General features: G+C 52.8%; 4 protein-coding genes across 4 annotated transcripts; 3 read left to right on the top strand and 1 right to left on the bottom strand.

Annotated features, from left to right (window-relative positions):
- Window positions 1-341: 341 nt before the first annotated feature.
- QC761_302810 (uncharacterized protein) lies at window positions 342-3,005 on the top strand (the record flags this gene model as incomplete). The annotated part of the gene is made up of 1 exon (XM_062877421.1): window positions 342-3,005. One exon carries the CDS (start codon window positions 342-344, stop codon window positions 3,003-3,005), a length of 2,664 nt encoding a protein of 887 aa, XP_062733184.1.
- A 3,600-nt stretch (window positions 3,006-6,605) lies between these two features.
- QC761_302790 (uncharacterized protein) lies at window positions 6,606-8,067 on the top strand (the record flags this gene model as incomplete). The annotated part of the gene is given in 3 exon segments (XM_062877420.1): window positions 6,606-6,638; window positions 6,779-6,980; window positions 6,988-8,067. Coding segments are annotated over 3 exon segments (1,299 nt in total). The 5' UTR covers window positions 6,606-6,621.
- A 343-nt stretch (window positions 8,068-8,410) lies between these two features.
- QC761_302780 (uncharacterized protein) lies at window positions 8,411-10,253 on the bottom strand. Its single transcript, XM_062877419.1, has 2 exons — window positions 9,562-10,253; window positions 8,411-9,496 (listed from the first exon to the last, which is right to left on the bottom strand). Exons 1-2 carry the CDS (start codon window positions 9,804-9,806, stop codon window positions 8,560-8,562), a joined length of 1,182 nt encoding a protein of 393 aa, XP_062733182.1. The 5' UTR covers window positions 9,807-10,253; the 3' UTR covers window positions 8,411-8,559.
- Window positions 10,254-10,640: 387 nt separating this feature from the next.
- On the top strand, window positions 10,641-11,153 carry QC761_302770 (uncharacterized protein; the record flags this gene model as incomplete). The annotated part of the gene is made up of 1 exon (XM_062877418.1): window positions 10,641-11,153. The coding sequence occupies one exon, from the start codon at window positions 10,641-10,643 to the stop codon at window positions 11,151-11,153; it is 513 nt and encodes a 170-aa protein (XP_062733181.1).
- Between the last annotated feature and the right edge of the window lie 4,640 nt (window positions 11,154-15,793).

Here is a 15,793-nt window from a genome sequence, read left to right as displayed (position 1 = left end):
CATGCCTGGTTATAAATGGTACCTCATATATGACCGCAACCTCATTTCCAGCTCTCCTTGGCATCAAGGCGAAGCTGACAGAGCGGGGCTGTGGGACTTCCCCGCAAATCACGTCTTGGCAGTCCCGCGGATGGAGCTCCGTGCCACCATCCAGGGGAATGGCACCTGACCCCAGGGCTCTTGGCATGGCCGGCCAACCGGGGACTGCCAGCAAACAACGGCGTGCTGTCTGAAACAACAAACGGAACAAGTAGCGGCGAACCTCTTCCGTCTCTCGATTCTCGAAGTCGTGCTCGATATCGTTCGCTTCGCGCGGAGTATAAGAGTGCAAGATCACCATCATGTCGGCTCTAAGTTTCATCAAGCGTGCTGGTCGCTCAAAGCCCAGCTCTCCGGCCGCACCCATGCTCTCCCGTTCCACAGCAGCGGGGACCCCTTCCTCATCCAGGTCCCCGGTAGTAGACACAGATGCGACTACAGACCGCTACTCATTTCCATCCAACCCATCTGCCAACCCCAAAGCTGTTGTCACCGGCGGGACCAAGGGCAGTTACTACCGCTTCACAATTCTGACCAGCAAACTCATCCGCTACGAGTGGTCTCCGGATGGCGGTTTCGAAGACCGCGTGTCCACCTTTGCATTATTCCGGAACTTTGACGCTCCGGCCTTCCGCACGGTCGACAAGGAGGACCGGTTGGAGATCATCACCGATCATTTTCATCTGCAGTACGACAAAAAGAAGTTCTCGACCTATGGTTTCTCAGTCAAAGTTGCCGATGATGTGTGGAGGTACGACGGCAATAGCTATGGCGATCTAGGCGGCACAGCAAGGACACTGGATGGTGCCTGGGGAAGGGTGGATCTGGACCCTGGTGTCCTCTCGCGCAGGGCTTATGCCGTTCTCGATGACAGCAAGTCCATGCTGTTCGACGCTGATGGATGGATCGCAACGAGGAAGCCGGGTCGGATTGATGGATACATCTTTGCCTACAATGGAGATCACAAGGCTGCTATAAAGGACTTTTATCGATTGTCAGGCAGCCAGCCGGTCCTCCCGAGATGGACCCTTGGCAACTGGTGGTCAAGATACCATGCATACTCGGCCGAGGAGTACCTCGAGTTGATGGATCACTTCCAGAAAGAGGGAGTGCCACTCAGCGCCGCTGTTATTGACATGGACTGGCACAAAGTGCGCATCCCTAGCAAGTACGGGTCGGGATGGACAGGATACAGCTGGAACAGGGACCTTTTCCCACAACCCGACAAGTTCCTCAAGCAGCTCCACGACCGCAGACTCAAGGTTACCGTCAATGACCACCCGGCTGACGGCATCCGCGCATTCGAAGACCAGTACAAGGAGGTTGCAAAGGCCCTGAACCACGACACATCTCGCGAGGAACCTATCAGGTTCGATTGCTGCAGTCGCAAGTTCATGGATGCCTACTTTGATGTGCTCAAAGTTGGTCTGGAGAAACAAGGTATTGACTTTTGGTGGATTGACTGGCAGCAGGGAACGCGCTCTCGGATCCCCGGCGTTGACCCCCTTTGGGTACTCAACCACTATCACTACCTCACCAGCCGAAGAAATGTCAAAACAATCGAGAAGCCCATCACTTTTTCCCGTTATGCTGGCGCCGGCTCCCACCGCTACCCTATTGGCTTCTCCGGGGACACTCAGATCAGCTGGGCGGGTCTCCAATTTCAGCCCGAGTTCACGGCCACTGCCTCCAACATTGGGTATGGCTGGTGGTCTCACGACATTGGTGGACATTGGGGTGGGTGGCGCTCAAATGAGCTCACCGTTCGTTGGGTCCAGCTTGGCGTCTTCTCGCCCATCCTCCGTCTGCATTCATCCAAGTCACTCTGGAACAGCAAGGAGCCTTGGAGCTTCGAGTCCCAACCAGGTCAAATAATCAAGGACTTTTTGGTTCTGCGTCACCGACTCGTGCCTTACCTGTACACCATGAACATCCGTGCAGCATTCGATGCCGAGCCGCTGATCCAGCCAATGTATTGGAACCACCCACACACGGAAGAGGCCTACCACGTGCCCACTCAGTACTACTTCGGCCCTAATCTGGTCGTTGCACCAATCACGTCACCCGACGACGGTATCACCCTGACCTCGTCTACCCGAGCTTGGCTCCCCGAAGGCCGATACGTCTCCCTGTTTGCTCCCCACATAGTCTACACCGGCAACCGACACATCCAACTCCATCGACCCCTCGATCAAATCCCCGTCCTCGCCAAAGAAGGCACAATCATCCCCTTGGACACCACCCCGACTGTTTCAAACGGCACCCCTCGCCCCGAAGAAATCACGATTCTCCTTGTCGTGGGCAAAGACGCCCACTTCAACCTCCTCGAAGAACCCCATGCGTCTTCCCATCACTACGAGATTCCTCACGACGATCCCCGCAAGAACTTCACCTCCACCCCTATTACCTGGAACCAAAAGTCAGGCCGGCTGACTATTGGCCCCGAGAGGAACCCGCATTCCCAATACCACACCAGCCCTAACCGATACTGGAAAGTGAGGCTCATCGGGCACACTGCTACCGAGGCCAGCCTCAAGACGAGCGGGGCGGGGCATTGGAAGGTTACCAAAGTCGACGGCTCCACGGAGATCGACCTCGGCTCTGTCTTCCGCTCGGGTGCTACTGACCCTGCCGGTCAAGTATTTGAGATGTTTGTCGGCCACGATCTACAGCTCGATGTTTTGGATTTCAGGAAGCAGGCGTTTGATCGGATTCACAGGGCGGAGGGGTGGTATGCGGATAAGGATAGGGTTTGGAACTGTGTTGCTGATGCGAACAGTGGGAGTGTGCAGGAGAGGGTGGAGAGGTTGTATCATTTGGATGGGGTGTATGCTAGCTTGAAGAACTCGGTGATGGAGGTTTGGGCGGCGGATGATAGGGCGGAGGGGACGGCGTTTGGGAGGGAGATTTGGACTAGTGTCGCTGGGGTTGGGGAGGAGGATTGGGATGATTATGTTTTGGTTTAGGGGGCGGGGGTTGGATATGGCATGATGTCTGGCTGTACTGGCTTTGTACGTTTCCTTGTTTTCCATTCGTCTCGTTGAGGGTTGTTCTGCCATTGATCTAGCATATTGTTCCTAGCATGGTGTTCTTTCGAGTTTATACATAACGCATTTTCCATCCTGAGTACATCCAGCGCGTATATGGTCCCTGATACCTCTGCCCACCGTCTCTCTCGACCAATGCCTTGACCTTCAAACTGCTGAGGGCTGACCGGCCGACCGCAGGAGGCTGAGTGCATGGTTGTGGCGGAGTGCAGCTACCGCCCGCCATCGTTGTATCTTCCCGCAGAAAATGGAAATTTCATGAAGTGGGGTGTTTCATCGCTTTTCAGGTTCTCGGTCCTCTTCCCGCATGCCCAAGTCAAGGTACCTGGACTGGATATCGACCTTCCACTACGATATCCCTCTCACACTTGGCAGCGGTGTGGATATACACGAGCAAACCACGCAACCAGACATCGTCTCGTTAGATTCGATCCGAGTATCAACTATTGCGAGAGGTCCATTCAACTGTTTCCCTGCGGTCTTCCTGAGTCCTATCCAAAGCCAAACATGTCGAATATGGATATTCCACCAAGTGGCTTGACCGTGATTGGCAATATTGACGAAATAGAATTAGAGTAATCGAGGAGTGCTAGGTAGAGCAACATCCAAGGTTGTGTACTGGCCACGCGATCAACTCCCGGAGATTCTTCCAAAGGCTCGAGTACTTACCTACGGGCATGATACGCATATCAGGCACAAATTTGTTAGACCCCCCATTGAACCGTACTCAGGTCTACGACATTGCTTGGGATTTCCTGCAGGAGATATCTGCTCTCAGACAGCACGACCCCAATAGACCAGTCATAATTGTGGCTCACAGCCTTGGTGGTATTCTTGTCAAGGAGATGCTACGACGTTCGAGCAACTGTCTCATGGGTCAAGCCGGGCTGAGAACAGTTTTTTAATCTACCAGGGGTCTCATGTTTTTTTAAACACTCAATCGAGGAACTGAACCACGCGGCATTCTCAAGAGCGTGGCTGAAGCCCTTGCCAAAATTTTGGCGTTTAGGATCAATAAGTCAATCATTGATACCCTGCTACCCACATCAGAAAGGCTCCGCGAACTGAGAGACGAGCTTCGCCCTACCGTCAAGTTCATTGGCTGGAAGACCCACTTGTTTCAGGAGAAGCTCGGACTTCTAATCCTCGGCTTCAAAGAAGTAGACTTCTTTCTGGACTCATTGCGGTTTGATCGGGTCGATGTGCGTCAGCTCACCGTCAAGAGTGCTCACGTCGATACTTGCCAGTGGTTACTTGACAAAGACGAGCATCTTTAATGGAGAGATGTGACAAAACTGAAGGATCATCACATCATGGATTTCTCTGGATCAGAGGCCACGCCGGAACAGGCAAGTCAACACTCATGAAGTTCACCTTGTCCCACGAGCAGGACCAATCCGGCCCCGGGGACAACATTATTATTTCGTTCTTCTTCCATGCCCGCGGGGAGACGCTAGAGAAGTCAGTGGAGGGAATGTATCAATCATTGCTCCTCCGGCTGCTGGAAAGGGCGCCGCATCTGCAGAAGGCGTTACATTGCCTTCAGCCTAATCACAAGTAGAGCGTTGAGTCACTGAGGGCAATCTTTTAGCAGTCTGTCCATGGGCTGGGGAATACGCCGCTCATCTGTTACATTGTCGCACTGGGACCAATGTGACAAGTCACAGCTTGGTGATATGCTATCAAGTTATGAAAGTCTTGGACGGGACGCTGTTTCCACTGGCAGGAATGTTCGTATTTGTTTCTCAAGCAGGCATTATCCAATAATTGACCTTGAGAGGAGCCTCAAGTTTGACCTCGAGACTCAACAAGGCCACACGGACGATATTATCAAGTACATCAACATCAAGCTCAAACCAGGGAGGCACCCGAAAGCGGACGAGTTAAAAGAGCGCCTCCAGAGTCGGACCGATGGAGTTTTCATATGGGTCGCATTGGTTATCAACATGCTCAACAAGGACCTCGCGCGAGGCCGGATCTATTCCGTATTGAGGACGCTGGACAAGATACCAACCGATCTACACGCTTTTTTCCACGACATGACGAAGAATGCCGAGAGCAAAGACGAACATGATGATTTGTTGCTCAGTGTTCAGTGGATGCTCCATTCGCAACGACCATCAACACCAGAGGAGCTCTATTTTGGACTGTTGTGCGGAAAGAAGCTAAGGGGTCACTTCACTTTTAAACCAGCAGATTGGCAGGACTGCAGACCTACACTTGGGGACATCCATCGGTTCATTACGGATGCTTCCAAAGGTCTCATTGAAATTGCCGGATTCTGCGAAGGCGACCTTTCCCCTTACACCCTTCGTCGCAAGACTCCACTGCCAAAGGACGGCTCTCCGTTATATACTGTTCAGTTCATCCACAACTCCGTCAGAAGCTTCCTACATGCCCCTGAAGGTCATATCTCAGTTGTGGCCTGACATGACCCAGAGCTTTGTGGGCCGTGCACATGACTTCTTGAAGAGGTTTTGTCGGGTTGCCATCAATCTTGACCCGGAAAAGGGATCCAAACCCAGCAGGCGAAAGCATCGATATACGTTCTTGGAATATGCCACCGGCAATATATTCAGACACGCGGAAATAGCTCACAACAATGGAATCGGCCAGTCCATCTTGCTGAAGGCCTTTGATGTCGGTCGCTGCAGTGCCATCTGCAACCCTGACAGATCTGCTGGCCTTCTCTACATACTGGCTGAACAAAATTTGTCCCGGCCTCTGCAAAGAGATTTGCACTCTAGATGACTACCTAAAGCCAGAGAGCGCTACGTACATGTGCCCGCTGTTTGCAGCACGTGCCTATAGGGGTGATTCAGTCGTTCAAGTATTCCTGAATATTCACACCAACAGGAAGAAGTTCCACATTGATAACAGCGGAGGACTGAGAAACTTGTACGATAACTACTTCTCTACTATCAAGTCAAGAGGCCGTATTGGAATGAGCTTCAATGTCGCTACACCCGAGGAGGCCTGGTACTGAATAAATCACATCGAGAAATCCAGCTTAACGCGAAGGGTCAAAAGTACCACTATGATGACCACAACGAAGACGAGATCCTGTCATTCTTCCTCCTCACCACAGAACAACAGCCTTGGTCACAGCTCAACCATGGCCAGTTCTTTACGGAGACCGGCCCAGTGAGGCAGACTGGTTATTCAAGCTCTGCAAGGAGCTGAACGCGTCACTAGACTGTCGTGATGATCACGGTATGTCGCCCCTAGCGCACGCCGCGATGGAGGACAGGGGTGAAGTGGTGGAGTTCCTTTTGTCCTCGAGTCGAGTAGAAGTTGAACGTGGCGAAGTACCTGATGAATGAGGAGGCTCTCTCCTTAGTGTGCTCCCGGTGACGGAAGAATGGAGACTTGCTGCTGGTGGGTAAGTGCTCAGCCCCCCGACGTCCAGCAGGAGCACCTTTCCTCAGAAGACTACTAGGGCCTAGTTGGCTTGCATTTCAAGCTGTGAACTTTTTCAAATCTGGATCCACTTCTTTTGACTTCCTTTTCACAGTCATCAACAAAATCAACCAAGATGGAATCCAACAATTCGTAAGCCTCAATACCATCTCCTCCAACCACGTTCGTTCTGTACTAATATTCATTTATTTCAATTTCCAGAAGCAAAAACACCCGCGAGCGACGCTGAGGCTGCGACGAAGCCCAGGTAGTCCTAGACTACATCGACGAAGAACTCTCCGGCTGGCGAGGCAAATGGCCGGTGGATGTCTGGTCGTCCACCGAGCTGCTCAACGAGTTTGCCCGCTTCTGAGTCATGAGGACGTTCGCGCCGTCCGGGAAACCCGCCTGGAAGCGCTGAACGAGGACGGGGAGAAGATTGTGTCTTGGGCGACGGCACGCGGCCACTGGCCGATTTTGGACTTTTTGGTCGCTGTTTGAGCCGCCGAGCTCGCAAATCCTTTTACATACCTATCCCTTATTTATATCTGTTACTTTTTGTTTTGTGTTGCCTTGCTGTGTGCTTGGACATGGATGGCTTTGTGCTTGCACTTGGACGATACTCTCCAAGATCTCCAATTACCCCAAACGGCATAGTGTCTCTGCTAATCTCTGGACAAAAACAGGACCTCACGGCCGCTCGCTCCTCCACCACCACACCACCATCGCCATCCGCCCCGACACCAAAATGATGCCCTCGACCCCTTTCTTGCCACCTAACGGGGCGGGCGACGAGAAAGCCCACTTCCACCGCCTCATGCTCCTCGTCCACTCCTCTCTCTGGCTCTCCACTGTCGCCGTGATTGTCCTCACCTCCTCCCTGAAGACATGGACAACAAACGCCCACTACCTCACCTTCTCCCTCCTCGTCGCCTCGCCGCCCTTTCTCCTACCCCTCTTCTTCCCCTTTCGCCCCGGGCCCGCTGCCATCGACAATGCCCCCTCCAGCGGGCCGTCTTTTCATCATTACACCTCATCCTACGCCATCAAATTCAACGTGTATATCGCCCTGCTCGTCTTCTTCGGCACCTACTTTGGCACAGCCTACTTCTTCCAACTAATGTCCATGAGATACACCTTCCCAGGCTTCCTCCCAACCTTTGACAGCGACGTCCTCCGCCGCGAGGTCACGCACACCGTCCCCGCATTCCTCTACCCCCTAACCCACGCCTACTTCATCAGTTATTACTCCTTGTTGTTGGTTTTGTACGAGTACATCTCCCCAAGAAGGCCCCTCGCAAGGCTGGGGACAGTCCTCGCCCTAAGTTACATGCTGGCGTTTGCGGAGACGTGGTTCATGGCTTCGGATTTGATGACAGAGTGGTTCGCCTATGGTGATCGATCCAAAATGTTGAAGGTGGGATCGTGGGGGTACGCGAGTTATTTCCTTGCTGGATTGCCAATGTTACGGAGGTTGGATCCGAGGTGGGGATGGGAAAGGGTTGTCATTGAGGCGGGGGCGTGCTGTTATGGGGTTATGGTACTGCTGGAGATCTGGGGGAAGGTGACGGGGGGGGTTTGAGATGTGGTTTGTGGTGTAGCCGAAAGCCGCTCAGTCGGTGTCATTGGTCTGGCCACGGTCAATCTGAACCTAGCAAGGGTGTTTGCGTTGCTGCAACGGATCGGGATGGTTTGTTGGGCACGCAAACCTCCCAATCGGGATCGATCCTGTGAGTCTCGGCCAGCATCGCGAGGGAGACGAGGTTTTATATGAAAAGGTTTATTAGAGGAAGTTGTCCTCCTTTAGAATCACTTCATGGCTTTCAGTCGATTCAGTTCTGCTCTTGATTCTATGACCTCTACGCTGAGAATTGAGGCTTGGCGACTCCAGTGTAGCAATGCATACCGCACAGAGTATGGGTTTTCGCCTCTAGGGTGTTGAGTTCCGGCATACGTTTTGACAGTCAACTGTTGTGCATTTCTATCTCGATGCGTGCATTACAGCTACCAGCTAAGTGAACACACCAAGAACATGAAGCAACGTGTCATATACACCTCAAGATAGATCCCATCATCACTTGTCAACATCCATAACATCATCCAGCCAAGCCCCAATAATCTCAATCACCTTGTCCGTCTTCATCTTGGCATCCTTCAAGCACTTCACATCATTGCCCACCATGTGCCCAATGCTGTCTTGATCAAACCCATGCACCTGATCCGGAACCAACAACCACTTGTATCTCGCCCCTCCATCCATCTTGATCACCTCTTCCCAGGCATACCGATCATCATTGCCCGTGATCAGCTCTCCCTCCTTTGCCGTCATCTGCCTTCCGACCACCTCATCCTCTCTCGGCACACGCTTGCCAGCCAGACTGCAAATCATCCTCCACGCCTCAGGAGCCAACATGTCCAGCTCGCAGCCAATCATAAAAATGTTTTTGGGGAGTGCTTCCCTCTTGGCGTGTGCTGGGCTGAGGAGTGTGTCATGCAAGTCAGTGCCGGGGTTGAGATAAGCCCAGTTGAATGTCGGCGACATGGCGAGCAGAAAGTCCTTATCTTTACCGCGGAATCCGCCAAGATCGGGCTTGTAGCGGCGGCCGGCACACTTTGTTTCTTGACTGGGGACAAAGTCAACCACGGGATAGAGAGGGGCAACGGCTTTGACGTGGAGCTTGACGGTGTCGAGCTGGGAGACTGCCAGAGTCAAGTTGGCGCCTGCTGACCAGCCTGCTATGGCGATCCTGTCGTAGTCGATGGGCAGTGTTGTGTCGGCTAAGACAAGCTGGATGAGGGCTTCGAGGTCGTATACGGGCTTGGGAAAAGGGGAGCCAGGTGCCTTGCTGTAGTTGAGTGATACGACGAGATAGCCGTGCTTGCTGGAGAAGGCGCGATTCCAGGGGTCATTGTCCCAGGGGTTGCCCAGGACGAAGCCACCGCCGTGGATGGTGAGGAGCACAGGGAAGCGTTTGCTGCTGGTCCGGTCATAGCCTGGGGGTAGGAAGATTCTATGAAATGTGGTGAGCCATCGAACCGGAATTCTCAGTCAACCCAAAACGTAACAGGGTCCTACCGGATGGGTAAATGCTTCAGAGCAGGGTATGCTTTGATCTGGTCGGGGTACGTTTCCCCAGGTGAGATGATGTAGGTCTTCACCGTTCTTAGGAAGATCCATGGGGGCAGCAAGAGCTTCTGCACCGCAAAGGCACAGGTCGCATGGAATAGGCGGGCAGTGGTGGGCAGCTGTGGTGCCACGCGTTGCTGAGCGCTGCCAGCGGGCGCGGCGGAGGTGTCTAGCACAGCTGCCATGGAACCCATGTTTTCGTTTTTGTCACTCTGGAGGTTATTCGGGACAGAGAGAAAGAGAAGGTCCAGGTCTGGTTCAGACGAAATTGCCGACCCAGATCGGATTTGACCTTCTGGGTTCGATGAGTCTGTTAAAGTTCAGCGTGGGGATCGAGTCAGGTTCAGCTTCCTGAGAGTGACAGTCTACTGAGCACGGCGGGAATATGCGGCCTTTTTACTAGGAAAGGGGTATTAGGTAGGGTTCAGTCTTAATTTGCTCAGGAAGGCACGGGCCGCGCAGTGAACATCTCGTCTGATTGTATGATTGTAACATCGAGGCAGGAGGGATAGCACAAAGGAGGGGGTCAACGGCCATGTTTGATGTGGGGCTAGCTAACCGGTGGGTAGGGGTGGTACGGTATCTTGGCGTGTCGCGGAAATTTCCCAATGGGACAGTCACATGGCTTCATGGAGTCTTGCCGAATGCGAGAAGAAAATAATCATTCTTCACTACAGATGAACTATGGTCTGGATGTCTCAAATGGCGGCATATGCCCTGTGAACCCCACAGTGACACAACATCCACTGCTCCCCACAGTGACGGGACCTGGCCCCTGAAATTGTGCTTGGCGCCCAAGTTGGCACAATTGGAGGGATGATGCTGATGATGTCATCGGTTCAACAGCCCCTACCTTACCAAACAAGAGCTCTTTGCTGCTATTATTCTCATCCTAAACACAAATTTGAGCCTTTTCAATCATCAACTTTAGGCCTGTCACCTCCAACAACAGACCGGGCACTCACATCTCCAAACAAATCATATTCAGACCTCTCTTGTCACCACCTTACGCAACCACACCCATCATCATGAACCGCCTCACCGCGCGCGTTTTGCTTGCCCAGGCTACTCCAATGTCCCGCAGACTGGCAATTCCAGTCATCACCGGCGTGAGACCGGGCCGATCTTACGGCGATGTTTCTTCCCCTAAGGCGGCGGAGCAGGCTAGCGCTGAAAGCGGCGGTTCTCGCAGCAAGGAAGCCATCGAGCAGGATGCCGTCCAGAAAGGCGAGGGCGAAGGCTCGTCTGGAGCCGGCTTTGTCCCCGACCAACTCGCCCAAGGTGGCGCTAAGGGCCGCACCGGTGGAGGAGAACCGTTGGAGAGCTCGCACCATCCCCCGGCCCAACCAAAGATCAGCAACTCCAGCGTTCCTGGCAACAAGCCCAACCTGACCAAAGAGCAACAAGAAGAGGTCGATGCTCACAACGCCGAGTTTGAGAAGAAGCACGGCCGAGCCGCCAAGGCCAATGATGACAAGGTCAACAAGGCGTTCTGGAGTGGTAGAGGTGATCGCAATATCAAGGGGGCTGCGGATGAGTAGATGACAACTTGTGTACTTGGCATGGAATTTCAACAGACGGACTCATTTTGGCATGTACTCTTGCGTCAGGAACGGAGGACGAGGATCTAGCATCACAGACAGCATGGCACGGAAGGGCATGAAAACATGTACTTTTAGTTTCGATTCATGAGTCAATTTCACACGTCTTGGGAGCATGATGAGAAACCAAGGTGACTGTCCATTCATTGTATCATTTGTGAGCGACACATCGTGAGCTTGATGCTCACAAGGACATAATCAACAGCCAGACCCGTCGTGACAGCCGTCAGTCCCTCAACCGAAGGTGCCCCTGGTCTTTCCACCGAGCAATCAATCAACAGCTCCGATGATCATCTTTGGCATTGTCATTGCCATCGGACCATATTGGCCAGACCAGACCCTCGATGTCACAGCGACCCCTGCACACGTCTTATCGCACCACATAGCTGTCTAGTGGGCGGGGGTGAGAAGGCAAGAACATGTTGGTAAGGAAAGAACCTACCCTCTAACCCTGACCAGAGCTGGATATTGACTCTGCGGCCGGACAGGGCTCACTTCGATCACTCCCGACAGATGTCTAGCTCTGTGTGACAAGTCCAGTGGAGCCAATCTCGGCGGATGCCCCGTCGACACTCGACAGTCCCTTTCGATGCGCTTCTTCTTGCTGACTGGACCGACAACTAGGGAAGTCATGACTTGATATCAAGCATCTTGCCGGACCACGTCATTCACCAGGTGACTGCACTTGTCACTGGATAACACGGCGCGGACCTTCTCCCAGCTTCGTCCCTGACAGAGAATGGTGTTTTCCGCCCCGATGACACGTATCGATGGTCAGACAGCAGAGCAAGGTGGGCTGCCAGTGCTCTTTTGCGTCGGCAGATAAGAAGGAAAGTGGGACCTTCCAGCTGGGCATAGGTCTTCCCCTCCAGTGGTGCAGGAGCCTGAAGCTCGAGGAGCAAGTTCACTCTCCTCTGAGCAGCTGGACTCTCTCAAATATGCTTCTTCCTCTCTTCCATCCATAATCCGGTCAATTTCAACCTCCCATCAGCCAATCAGCAACCTCTCGTATGTCCAGATGGCTTACACTCCTCGCTCCTCGAGGTACTGTACCATGGCGCCATCTCGGGCTTGGTTTTGTTCCTCTCTCCGGCTTCCTAGCCATTCGCCACGATGGCGGGTTCCCTCTATTCCTACAGAAACCAACAGCAGCAGCAGATCCAACAGCATTATCATCGATAGGGTGCGCAGGTTCCTGCCCATCTTGGCCCGGGGGACAGACCCCGGGGTCACCAGTGGCCTGTCGGCTGTTAACATCCCAATGGGGATGCTCGCGTGCTCAAGGCAGTAGGTTCTGCCTCTCCCGCAACCCAAACTTGCCCAGTTCTCTCTGACAACCATTGGCAGATCTCCTGTTGCGTCGTCCAATTTCAAGCTTATTTCCATCGAGATCCTTCACATGAACGAGGCTTCATGGCAGTTGGTGTATTCAGCATATTTGGCTGGAGCGGCTGGCTTGTTTTGATTGCTGGGCTTCCCAGGTAGATTATCTACGTTCTGTTGTATTTTCATGGTGAGGGAATCCATGCTAATAGCTGTGATGCTGTAGACGTCCTCCAAGCTTTCTTCTGAGAGACCGGTCCTCTGACGGGATGCGGGATATGACGAGCCACCGATGCCAGTCCCCACATACCATCCTGGCGTGCTTTGACAACAAAGTAGGATTAGCGGGCAGGTTGCGCCCGGATTTGGATGTGGAGCTGCTTTTGGTTGATCAGAGGGGTTTCCTCCTGTACATAGCTTGACACTCTGTCTTGCACAGCAACAATATCGTTCATATCTCGAGATCTCTGACCTGCCTTTCTCTCTCTCAGTCGTTTCTCTTCTGGGACTTCCTTCTGGCCGCCGCTTCTTTTCCCAGCGATCTGCCCTGGGCTTCCTGATATGACTACCATCCTCCGTTTTCTTTTGGCAGGCACTGCCACCGCCGACTTCGGTTTTCGAAACATATGCGGGTAACATACCCTCTGTATACTGGTGCGCCCGTGGTTCATCCTATCAAGAGGCCCTTCGAAGGGCGGCACTGTATTTCAAGAGGTGTACCATCTAGCTGTTCCTCTTGGCCAGGGCAAAAGAGCCCTGGAATATATATAACACATTCATCAAATCTTTTGACGATACTATCCTCGCTAACCTTTTCCCTTTCTATCACCTCCATTCCGCTACAATTTGCGTACCCACTCTCTTTCTCCAGTCTCCTATCGAGATCTGTCTACCACCACCATCGACAAGGCATGTCAGAGTTTTGATCTTTACCTACCTAACCTTGTTTTCCAGGACAATATACATCCAACAAACTAGCCATTTTATGCTTTCCCCGACCCAAGGCAAGACCCTACCTGCGTTGTAGCACGGGTGTTCCAAGGTGACGCTGACGTCGAGCTAAAGACCTTGTTGAGGTCTCTTCTTGAGGGGGGCACCAGGTCTTTGCCGCAGGCTCAGATATCGGCCTCGACGAGAGGCTCGACGCCAGAACCATCATGACACAGCCTGGGAATGGGAGAAGTGGCGGGATCGACGATGCGCCAAAGCCTGGAACAACTGTCTTCCCGGGCGCGACTGTTCGCCTGTTCGCCACCCAACTCGAGCTCCAGGAGCTGCGCCCTCGACCGGCGATACCTGACTTAGGACCAGCTCGAGTACCAAGCAAAGCTGGATGGTGACGCGATGTGGAATATACTAGACTATTGTAGTGCGCCGTGTTTGGCTTGAAGAGCAGCGACGGATGCCTGGCAAGGACATTGAGATGACAATGTCCACGCTTCGGGGGGTATGCGAGGAGAGAAACGCCAAAGCCACATCGCCTGCACAGCTACTCAGCTCGCGCACCAAGACATCGACGCGCTAAGCAACGGCGTCTATTGCTTTTTGTTGCTGGCCTTTTTTGTTTTCTGTTATCTCATGCCAACATCCTACCTCTGTTGACCCAGAGACGACAGGCCCACCCACCATCTGTCCGAGAGACCAAGCACACTCTCCTAACCGGCTACCTCTACCACTACAACAGTAATTACCTGTCTGTCGACCGCCGGTGCATGGCCTTCCAGCAATGCCCTCTGAAAAGGTAATCACTTCAAAGACCACCCAGGATAAAAACCGCTCGCCCTCCTAGGACTATCATATCCAAGACGTCTTTCATATCATGACCCACAACCTCTTCACTCTCAATTTCCACTGCTTGTCCCTATGGACGGTGTTGATGGTTTCCCCAATGGGCCCTAGGGGACGATCACTGCAGCCCTCACATTTGCCGGGCGGCAGGTATCAACGCCATGTCATTGCCCGGATCTCGACAACACCGACAAGATTGTTGGCGGACTTTGCCTCTTTCAACAATCGCCAAGGGGGAGCAAAGCCCCATGGGACAAACTACTTCCCCAAGGATCCGGCGGAGATGAGAAATCCTGAGCCGAATTGAGGATGTACGGAGGGCATGGGTAAATGCGACTTCGACTTCGAGCAATACGTGCGCGAAAACGAGCTCATTTCCGTAGGTCTCCAGCGAGCTCACCCCCTCGTACGCCCTGAACCGCAAGGAGAAGAACCAACATAGCCTTGTGACAATGGAGGAACGAAGTCAAAAGACATGGGTTATCACTCGGCATGGATTGACTACCTACTCGTGATGGCTCCGTTGTTTGACGGCAGTGTGCTGTATGTGGGGTTGTGCGGGAAACCTGTTGGTCGAATGGTCGCCGGCGCCAAAGAGGGTATTTGAGGAGTAGCTTAGGGTCGTGAGGAAGCACAGAACGGGATGAGTGTGTAGAAAGCAAAGTTCAGGACCTACAGAAGTATGGTACCAAGGAACCTAAGGTACCAGAGATAGGATGCAACATAGCTTAACATTGGACACAGCAAACAGGGAAGGATAGTTCTGAACAATGACGTACAATCCGTGGCTTTTGACTATATGTGTGGTGATGTAATTCTCCTACAGTCCAAAATTATGAATATCTCATATGGCCAAAGAACTCATAAACCACCACCCTCTTCCCTGTCCAATTCCTAAACCAACATCTCGTGCAACAATCCGTGGTTGGAAAGGGTCAGGGTCTCTAGAGGTGCAAGCTGTCCAGATGCAAGGTGTTGGCTGTCCTCTCTAATATAGGCAGTCTAACCGAGCCTTGTCGTGCTGAATGTAGCATATGGGGATCGAAACCCGTTGTAACTGAATGAAGCGGGTGTTCAAGATGTCGACAAAACTTGAACAGGAGGATGTCGTGTGCTGTCGGGATCCGGATGCAACTCTAAGACCATACCGCGTTGATGTTGAATAGAGGCCATAATCCATCAGAGCCGCGCAATTTTTGACAGGTGGGCCCATCGGCTCCTGGCTCCTCCCACAAATGAACGAGCATTTGTGACCGACTTGTTCCAGTCGCCTTGGGCTATCGACAACTCTTTGGATGGGCCTGATTGGTCTCCTGATTCTTGTTGGCAGTATTCTGTCCACAGGCTCGGTACAGAGCTTCTGCCTCTTGCGACATGGACCCGTCGATGGATGAGTAGGGTAGATGTGCTGATCGAAAAGCAATACCTTGAAGGCAATCTAAAGTCCTGTGTCGAGATCCCAAAAGTAC

The sequence above is a fragment of the Podospora bellae-mahoneyi genome, chromosome 3, assembly GCF_035222275.1.
Source record: "Podospora bellae-mahoneyi strain CBS 112042 chromosome 3, whole genome shotgun sequence".
NCBI lineage: Eukaryota > Fungi > Ascomycota > Sordariomycetes > Sordariales > Podosporaceae > Podospora > Podospora bellae-mahoneyi.
The sequence above is the reverse complement of the archived record's forward strand: the minus strand, read 5'-3'. Positions and strand labels throughout refer to the sequence as shown.